Source organism: Stenella coeruleoalba (genome assembly GCF_951394435.1).
Source record: "Stenella coeruleoalba genome assembly, chromosome: 1".
In the NCBI taxonomy this organism is placed as follows: Eukaryota; Metazoa; Chordata; class Mammalia; order Artiodactyla; family Delphinidae; genus Stenella; species Stenella coeruleoalba.
This window is the reverse complement of record NC_137169.1, coordinates 5,664,684-5,675,000: the sequence shown is the minus strand read 5'-3', so window position 1 is coordinate 5,675,000 and position 10,317 is coordinate 5,664,684. Positions and strand designations below refer to the sequence as shown.

The 10,317-nt window shown below is 40.6% G+C and overlaps 1 protein-coding gene across 1 annotated transcript in view; it reads right to left on the bottom strand.

Moving 5' to 3' along the window:
* The window catches only part of CAMTA1 (calmodulin binding transcription activator 1), a gene marked incomplete at its 5' end in the record, with an annotated part of 885,827 nt that overhangs the window by 5,052 nt on the left and 870,458 nt on the right, over positions 1 to 10,317 (bottom strand). Inside the window, 4 exon segments of the mRNA XM_079918494.1 lie at positions 3,067 to 3,101; positions 3,104 to 3,139; positions 7,261 to 7,291; positions 10,033 to 10,107. Of these exon segments, the coding sequence (XP_079774620.1) occupies positions 3,067 to 3,101; positions 3,104 to 3,139; positions 7,261 to 7,291; positions 10,033 to 10,107 (177 nt within the window).

Sequence of the window (10,317 nt, the reverse complement as noted above, 5' to 3'; positions counted from 1 at the left end):
ATCTATACTAACAGCCCTTTGGCTGGAAAAATGCAAGGCATGCACTGATGCCACCTTTCCTTCTGGGCATGCAATGTATCTGTACTTGTGCAGACCTCCTTGCTGAATTACGGCAAAATGGGCATGCTACTTCAAATACGACATTTTATTTCTGCACTAGTACAGGACTCATTCACAAATGTGCAACAGAGACTCCATCACTGATGAGATTTCTAGAATTTGAAGAATTCTGAACTCAAAGCCTGAGAGCATAAACACAAAGATCTCCATTCACAGTTTTGCTAGCGTGGACAGGAAGGCTTTAAAAATCTTAAGTTCATCACTGGGATGAAATAAAAAGGAGCGTGAATTATGAACCAGAATTATGAATGTTTTATATAGTTTCATACCAAAGAATCTGTAATCAGCTGGTCACGGTGGGTATAACATAAACTTTTTTTTTTTTTTTAGTTAAAATGGTCACATTTGTTTCGGCAGTTTCTTTCTGAGCTAATTAAAATGTCAACTAAGTTTTCACAGGGTTTTAAAGTTACCACGTAAATACTCTGCTATACAGCTAGTGCTAGCCTCACATAGCATTAAGTTAAGGAGAGATGCACGTCCACACACAGAATGACCACGACTGTCTATTCAGGAAAAATGAGACATTCCAATTTTCAGACATTCCCATTTTCTAGGCTTTCCTAACTCCTGAACTCCACTGGAGAATTTAGTTTTTAGTTTCATTATGCAGTTTTCACAGTCTACTAGCGTTATAAATACATAATATTAAAATGAGTTAAATGGCACAGGAAGTTTTTTTTTTTTTTTTTACGGGAAGTTGTTAAAGGAGAAATTAGGAAAAAAGGAAGAGAACACTGATGTTCCAGGAGCTACATGGGTTCCTTAGTATGTGTTGCGTTATTTTAGTCCTCACAATATCAGAATCATCTCCAGTTCATAAACGTAGAACCTGAGATTTACAGGAATTGAGCAACCTACCTCAAATTATATAGTTAATAAATGGCAGAGTGGGGATTTGAAGCCAGGTTTGTCTGACTTCACTCCTCCACTCTGCTGCCTCAAACAATATCTCAGGGCAACAACAAGAAAAAAACATTTTTAAACCCGATTCTTATTTTATTGGTTTTCCTAAAAGTCTGTACAAAAATACATGCATTTGGAAAATTTCCATGGCATGAGATGAGTACGTTGTTGAAACTGATGATGACAATTACATTTTCTCAATTCTAAGATGTCATCCTTCATAAGACCCTATGTTGATTCTATTACAATGTTTTGGAGGAAAAAAAATACCTCCACATAAAATGTACTTATGAATTTTACGACTGAAGTACATCTGAAACATGAAAAGAATGGGTCTGAGAATCAAGGCAACTGAAGACTTTTAGCCTCATTCTCCAATTTGCAGATCATATTGGTGTTAACTGACCTCTGCAAGTTTAGATGAACTTGAGAGACTTTTACAGTCTGCACTACTGAAATCACAAGTGGAGGTTTATGTTACTTGAGGGTAGATTATTAGGATAAGACAGCGGTGCCTAATGTTTGGTTTTATTTTGCTTTAAATCAAATGTCAATTGGGCAAAATATGTTTGACTGTTATGCTGCCTCCAAAGGAACAGAAAACAATTAATTCTATTCACTGAAGTGAATGGGAACAACATCTGATACTAGAATTTTTGTTAGTAAGTTCTAAGAGACAGATGTTTCAAATCAGAGTGTTTCAAATAGTCACAGAGATTTGTGGCCGCCTTGTCTCAGTCATTCAAGACATGAATAATGACTAAAAGGCGTAGGTTAACTGAAAATGCCTCTACCACGAGAAAGATACAAAAAGTTTAACAGTTATCATCTCTGGGTGATTTTCCTTGCTTATTTGTGTTTCCAAAATGTACTACAGTGAGTATGTGTTTCCTTCATAATAATTATTTCTGCTTGTCCTTCTTTAAAAAAGTTTCTAAGATGTTTTTCTATCCATCTGTTACTACTACTGTTTCTTACAAATGTTGTATTCACGTGACATAAAAGAACAATTGAAAAGTTCAGTGGAGGGGGAAAAAAAGATAAATTTTATAGACCAAAACCAAAAATCGATTGAGCTAGTTTCCTTGATATTACCTATATTGTAAACATATTTTCAGTGTGAAAACTTGGTAAAGGTAGAGCAGAAGTTTTGAAATTGGAATGATACCTGAAAATTCTGTACCTGTGGTCACTGTATCTATAGAACTGAGAATACAGAGGTCCAGTAAACGTCTGTTACATTACGTTACACACACTCAGCTAAGGGTTACTGAGTTTTGGATTCTCTTAAAGAATTGTACGTGTTAGCCTCATTCAGGGCTAAGAAAGAACTGAGTCTAATAATGTCCAGGTTATCTATAAACAAATCCCATGATAATTACACTTACTTCTGAGTTTCCTCACATGGAAGACAGGCAGAGCAGTCTTCCTGGAGACTGTGAAGACAATTAATACAACAGAGGAACTGTACCTTCTGTAGGCACGAGGCAATTGCTACTATGAGGAGAGCTGCCAGGACCACGTTTCTGAACTGTGCATCAGTAACTTCGAAAATGGTACTCGTGTTCCTGGCTTGAATCACGGTAATTAGAATCGCAAGACTTGGACCTGTGACCATCCAACTGTTAAAACTAAAGACAAGCCCAGGATTTCCCCCAAGCATTCTATAGGCTGAAAATAACCTTTCGGATATTGTTGCAGTCTCAGCCCAAACCCAAACCCAAACCACGTTGCATTGTAATGTACTGAAGTGATGTGGTAAGCAACAGCACTGAAAGCCAGCAGAAGCCCACGGGGTTTCTTTCCATCAGACGTCCCATGATCGTTTATGGATAAATGAAGGAGGCCTGCTTCAGAGACTCGTAGCGAACAATGGCTCCATGGGTAAAGCATTAGGCAAAGCGGCTTCGTTAGCATCTACTCAGTAATGCTCAGCCAGGGAAATGTGTCATGAGCCAGTGGGCTTTGGCAGGTATATTCTCGCAATGCTGGACGTCAGAAATATACAGGGCAGCCAGATGAGGCTCTCTGCTTAGTTACCTGTTGCTCTGAGAGCTGCAATAGCTCGTGGGGGGGGGTTAGGAAAAGAGAGGTCTTGCCATTTTCCAGAAATCTCATTTGGATTGCAAAACAAAAAAGACAGAGAGGCCCAATAAGAATGACACAGAGCATGTTGTCTGCAATGTAACACACGCCACTGTGTTCCCCAAAGATTCATTTCCTAAAAGAGGTAAGTAAGACAGAATTACTTTGGAGATTTTAATTAGATGACGCACCCCACCTTCATTGCTTACTCCTTACCGAGCAGACTGGGCCACTTGGAAACCACACCTCACGTCAAATTTAACTAGGGAAGTGTGACATCCAAGCTGTTGACAGAGCACTGTTACTTTTCTCAAACAGTTCACTTGCAGGCATCGTTAGAGAACTGCCCCTTGGACCAACGTGTAGAGAACAACACAAAAAGTCTAAGTGTGACCCGCAGAACTTGCTAGTGACCCACTGAAGATATCTTGCAGGGCTGCTCTCAAGAATCAGTGCTGTCCACGCTACTTACCAAGATAACTAGCAGCATCTGGCCCGGTTAAGTGTTTGGAAACCCAGTTGTCAAATAGAGAGAAAACCTGGTGTTTAAAAATTGGTGCCCAGAAAGTGTTATCTCTTCTTCCTCCAATCAGGGCTCTTTTTATTCCAGTTGGATGGCTTCACCCACCTTTATTGAACATGGGTAACTAGGCCAGCAATTTTCAAGAGATCGGTTATTTCAATACCAGGAGTCTTACTGTTTACAATACCTGCAGGGACTGTTTTAGGTTATAAAGCCCTCTCACAGAAATCTGATCTCACTAGGGAAAGAAGAAATTTGTCTAAGGCATTGTCCTTTCTAGTCTCAATACCTTGAGGACAAACCTGTTATATAATTCAGCTCTTTACTATTTCCTTTACACCTGAGGCATCTTGGTTTTCTGCTGTAACACTGAATAACACCCTGTTCAAGATATTCAAAATCCAACTGGAATATAGTATTCTCAGCCAGAGCACTTAAATATTTCTTCAACCTTAGAAATCCTTCAGTCATTTGCTGAACTAGTATAACACCTAAGTGAACTAAGAAAAATAATTAAAACTGTTGATTCAAACATCTCTCTGTGTATAATGTTTTCTCTTGACAAGTTATTGTGTCCAAGACAAAACAAATCCCTTTGACGGTATTAGGAACTGGATGACTTCATTTTAAGTTACTGGGTAAATTAGGGGCCAAGTCTGGAGGAGTGACTGAGTGAAAATGAGCTGGCTTCGGTGAGGACCACTGGGGGCTTTTTCTTAGCTTTCCCTGAGGCTGAAAATTTGAAGACACATTGGTATTTTCTGATTGCTCTGCTGCTGGAGTTAGCCAGCTGGACCCTAATTCTGATAATTGACGTCACCTCCCTTTTTAGACATTCTGCTGCTTCATTAACTTAAAAGTTGGGGTCAAATCGTATGTTACACGTACCGTACCATAAAATGTAATTCTTCATTTTTCAAATATTATCTTCGGATATGTAAACCTTAAATGTCTTAAATATGGTATACTTTATACACTGGTAAGTATATTAGCTTCTTTGACACAAATTCCAGGAATATAAATCCTCCTCAGAGAATGTCCTGCCTCCCAAGAGTAACTTCAACTTGGGGACTCTTGGAGGACCATCATGACTTCTCCGATGGACGAGAGATCCTACTGGGAATTAGACAAGACACAGCTAAGCTATTCCTCAATTCATACGTTAGACAACAATGACCACACTGGAAGAAACCTGAAAGCTTCTGAGTTCCTCTCTCTCAAACCCCCTAAGACTGAGTGGCATAGAGGATGTTATGAAATTCCAACTTTCCACGCATGAGGAGGAGTTTTAGGAACTCACAGCGGAATGCAGCGAGCATTCAGGAAGTTAAGGTGGGGACTCTGGTTGGCATGGAAGAGCACTTTTAGAAAATGTACTCTTGAAAATGATCATTAACATGCGAGAACCTAACAGGCTTCAAAAGTGCATAAGCAGCCACTTTTACTAAAATGTTGGATCCTTGCAGCGGACGATATAAATTGCATATAACATGCAAGACACTACAACTTATAGTTAAATTGAATACTAGGGCATGCATCTGTTCTCTGGGAGGTTTTTTTCTAATGGAAAGAGATATTATCTATGTATGCAGAGAGAGAGAGGGACTAGAAAAATGGACACTTGTGTCCCCCTTTTCTCTTATATTTCAAACACAGACATCACTGAGCCAGCACCACTACATGGGACCTGAACTATTTTAATTGTAAGCAACTGCCTTATTCTAGAGAGGTCTGACTAGTTAAATTTACAAAGGCAAGTAGCTGCTTTATTATTATTTTTTTAACAAATTTCTCCTTCAGTGACTATCCATGGTTTTCAGTAGGTGAGGCTTCAGACCTTTTACAGGGATAAGGTTTTGATTTAGGAAAAACTCACAAAAACTCAATTCTCCTATCACCCCAGGTTGGCAAACTACAGCCCATGGACCAAATCCAGCCCAATGCAGGTCTGTGTATAAATACAGTTTTATTAGAACACAGTCACAACCATTCATTTTTGGATCGTCTGTGGCTGTTTGCATGTTTCAGGGGTAGAACTAAGTACAGTGGTTCCCCCTTATCCGTGGTTTTGCTTTCAAGGTTTCAGCTACCCATTGGTCAACCGCGGTCTGAAAACAGTAAATGAAAAATTCCAGAAATAAAGAATTCATGAGCTTTAAGTTGTGTGCTGTTCTGAGTAGCACGGGGAAATCTCGCACTGCTCCACTCTGTCCTGCCTGGGACGTGACTCATCCCTTTGTCCAGCGCATCCACACTGTGTACGCCACCTGCCTGTTAGTACAGGAGAAACACAGTGTGTATGTACACACATACGTAGCATTCGGCACTAGCCACGGCTTCAGGTATCCGCTGGGGGTCTTGGAACGTATCCCCCATGGATGAGGGGGAACTACTACATTGCAACGGACATTTATTATCTGGCCTTTTAAGGAAATGTTTTTGGACACTTGGCTTAAAATATAGTGAATAAATATTACCGTCAACATAAATGTAGTGATACGGGAAATGATCTCTCCAGAGACATTAGAAGTTTGAGATTTTTTTCTGAAGCACGATCTTTTCTCTGAAATCTTGCAAATGACTAAATACAGTATGAGTGTAAGGTAAGAAGGGAGGGTGTTGGATGGAGCTGAGTTGATAGAGCTAACCGCCATGTTATATTTTGTCACGTTAGATTTTAAATGCATCTTCTCTTAAGACAGAAGTTGTCAAGTTAATCTAAATTCAAGTGTGATTTTGGTGAATTCAATTCCTGGCTTTTAAAAACCAGTTTTCTGCCAGTAAACCGTTTATTATAACTTAAGATGTGTTACAGTCACGTCTTCATACTTAGAAATCGGCATCACATTCTAAAATCTCACGAACACTCATAGTGTCCGTTGAACGCTCACTCACTATCATTTCTTTAAAACACAAATTCTCTCGGAACGTCCACTCTTGACTGCAGTATAGAATATACAGATTTCGGACACTTCACACCACCCTGTCTTTCTTCAGCGCTGCCGTTAAATGCTGGAAGTCAGGTTTGTTCCCTATTGGATCATGAATGTCCTGAGTTGGTTCAGAAAGGGCAGCTCTGGGTACTGACTTACCTCACGGCACCAGGGAAAGGGAGAGTTAGAAAATGAAACTATGTAACTCTAAACAAGAAATAGATGAGTTAAAAGAAAAACAACAGTATTGCCTAGTGAGCCTTTTTCCTTTAGAAATTTTGACACGGCAGTAGTCGAATTTCACGTGGCAGATTATTTTCATGGCAAATAGCCACTTGCTTAAGGCTTTGTTCTAGTGCAGCCTTGTTGAGATTTAAACTTGTCCCACCAGCCACTGTTTTTTTTACACTGAAGGCTTCTCCCACCAAGTGCTACGCATGCCCTGCGGTGGCTTCAGAAGGCCCTCCCTTTCACTTGCTCATGCATTTGTATGTCTATGGTTGTATGTGACTGTTTTCCTGTTGTATAAAGTAGCAGTGTTAGTAATTAGGGTTAGTTTTTATCTTATTTCATTCGAAATGGATGTGAAACTTTACGGGCATACCTAGACTGCAGCCCCATGCAAGCAAGCAAAAAGCAAAATATTGAAAATGGAAGATAAAGAGAAACTGGCTAGCAGGCAGCTAAACTCACCCTTTTGTACAGCCTATGGTCCACCAGGGGGCTTTGGACAGTAAAACAACACCAAAGAGCTATTAGCATGTGAGGGTCACAACAGAAATCTTATAAATAGCTTTATTTCAACAAAAAAGACTATAAAGGTTTCCTTTTTTGGTTGTTTTTGGAAAAAAAGAAAAGGAGAGTGGTGGTGGGATATGTGAAATGAGCAGGTAGGAAATTCACCGATTTATTTTTCAGTCTAAAAATGCTGGGGTCCATGACTGAGCAAAATCCTTAAGGAAATGGGACACTTCTTATTGATTCCTGAAGCCACTTCCTACCTACCTTTTCTGAGAGGGTGTCATATGAGGTTTCCTATTTTAATGCTTCTAGGGGACAACACAGATGACAGTTTCTCTTAAAATAATATTCAATAACCCAGAATGGCAACAGGGTGACACTCATTCTAGGGAAAATGAGTTCAAACTTCTGGGACAGATTTTTTCAGGATTTCTTCAGGTTCCTTCATTGAATATATGGGAATGGAAAGTGAATAGTGACCTTACACAGTCAGTAGACAAAGGTTTTATTCCAATTTGCCTGCACATTTTTCTAGCATCTGGAATATCAAAGGGCAAGTAAAGAAAAGAGCCAGTAGGGGTCATTGTTTAATCCCAAATAATGAACAGAAATTCAGATCCATAATCTGATGCTCTCTTCATAAAAAAACTTATTAGCTTCATGAGGATATTACCGGTTAAAATACGGACCAAAGAAAGGCAAAATCCTCATGAAATGCTTTTCTACTTGTTTACAAAAGGAGAACTCTAAAAACATGAGTGAGACGATTCCTTCGTTCAGCCTTCTGTGGGAAGCAGCCTTTCAGGCGTTTATGTTTTGCTTAAATATCTTACCCTCTCACTTCACTCAGTTCACCAAATGTAAACATGGTAGGCTCTGGCCAAAAAAAAAAAAAAAAGAAGAAGAAAATGAACATGGGACCTTATGTAGTTTTGCTCACAATGACCAAGGTGGCATTACCTATACATATTTTCAAAGTTTGAGGATAAGACCAGAAGAACCAAGGAGAATTTAACTTGTGAACATTTGTTTGACGTGGCTTAAGGAAGAGCCACGTGGAGGCGATTTCCTCGAAGATAAAACCTGCTAGGAAAGTGTTAATCACAGACTCAGCAGTGCTGGATTGAATCCTCCTGGGTTTTTTGTTTTGCAGGAGGAAGAGGAAAAGGGGAGAAGAGTGTGAGCACGTGTAAGAATATATGGCAAAGGGTCCAGGTAAGGCCTTGATATTTTCACCAAAGGAAGAAAATCAACTCCTCTATTTGGCTGCAAGTCCCCTAAGGCTAAGTCAAAGGTATGAGTAAATAATAAGGAAACAGAGACTGACTTTGGTAAGGCCTGGAGGATTCATTTCATTACGTCCTGGCCATGTCGCGTATTCTGATACGCATTTCCTAACAAGACTTGCTATTTCAGAGTATTGATACGGGCACCTCATTGCTTAGCGTCACGGGGAAAACCCCATCACTGCGTGGTGGAGAGCAAACGCTCTGCGGAGGAATACGGTAAATGTGCATGAGCTGCCCTGGCAGCATTCTAGCTAGAGAACACCGTATATAACCTAAAAAATGTTCCTTTAAAAGTTTTTATCACTGTGCATGTGTGGTTCTGTCCACATTCCCTTCCATGGTCATGTAAACGAATTATTTTGTTAATTTAAGTAAAAGTGCACACAAGTAGCCAGTTAACCCCTAGTAAGTCTCAAAGTCAGAATACTGTCAAAGTTAGCAAGTAGACAGTTTGAGGGGAAAAAAAACTAAAGTGAAACCTCTGAGAATCAAACTGCACCTGGACACTCGGGCTTTGGGTACAATTAAACAGGAAAGAGGAAATCAGACATTAAAGAGCTTGCTTTCAAGTTTGGGTCTGTAAACTGCATCGCTCCCGATGCACAGAGAAGCGACAAAACTACGTGGAGAGCTATCTAAACACAGCTCAGTCGGCCAATGTCACAGTGGTCAGGCTGGAATATTAACCCAAGCAAAGAAAAGAAAAACACGGTTCACCAGCCCCCAAAATCTGAGTTAAGGACCTCGTCTTCACCAAGGCATCCCAAACTCAGGAAAACAAAGAGAAACTCCCCTGGCGTAGCTCTGCAGGAAGATGCTGGGGTCACCGGAGCCCACTTCTAGTTGGAAATGCGCCTCTGTCTCGGCTGTGTTTCCTGCCCTGCCCAGTTTCATTCTGACCGCCTCTCCTGTTTCTCATCACAGACTAGCTGGAATTGGTCACTTGATGGAGGGTGTTAGCTCTGACACGGCCAGTAGAGGGCACCAACTATTTAGTGGAAATTCTACATCAGAAAATTTGGATGGCATTAGTGGTGTCTCAACCTTTCCTTCAGAATAGAAACTCTGTGTCTTTTCTGTTTGGACACACGTTAGCACAGTAAGGGTTTAGAGTGACGAACACACTGCTAAAGAAAAATCTGGAATGAAAAGCCAGTCTGCCTAAGTTGTCCTCGCACCCAAATTAAAACAAAAACACTGGCATGATCTCCGTGGTTCAATCTCTACACAGCATTGTCTGGAACAGCGACCGGTATTCTTACGGCAGCAACTCAGTCCCTAGCTAAAGAGTTCTGTTATCCTAGCGTCATTTGGGACGTGTACCCTGATTATTTGTGGGGGATTAGCTTCACCAAGGAGTTCATGAGTGGGTAAGGCGATGAGGGTGGTTTTATTATTCTCGACGAGGATCATGTCGGGATGAGGGTTAATGTACCTGTGGCGACAGCGGCGTAGAAACCTCATTATTTTTCGAGCAGCCTGGTCCTGCTTTTTGGTTAGCAAACTGCTCCTGAAAAAGCCAGAATATGAATTACTGTCACGAGAAGCTGTAAAGCCTCATGTGCGAAAGTTGAAAGCAGGTCAGCGGCGAGAGAAAACTCTTAACCAAACGGCTCATGTGGCAAATCCAACAGCACAAGCCTATTTTATGGTTCTGAGTCTGGGCATCACTGGGGGAGAAGGAAGGAGGGGACTACAGACACTTTCACCTACTTGGAGG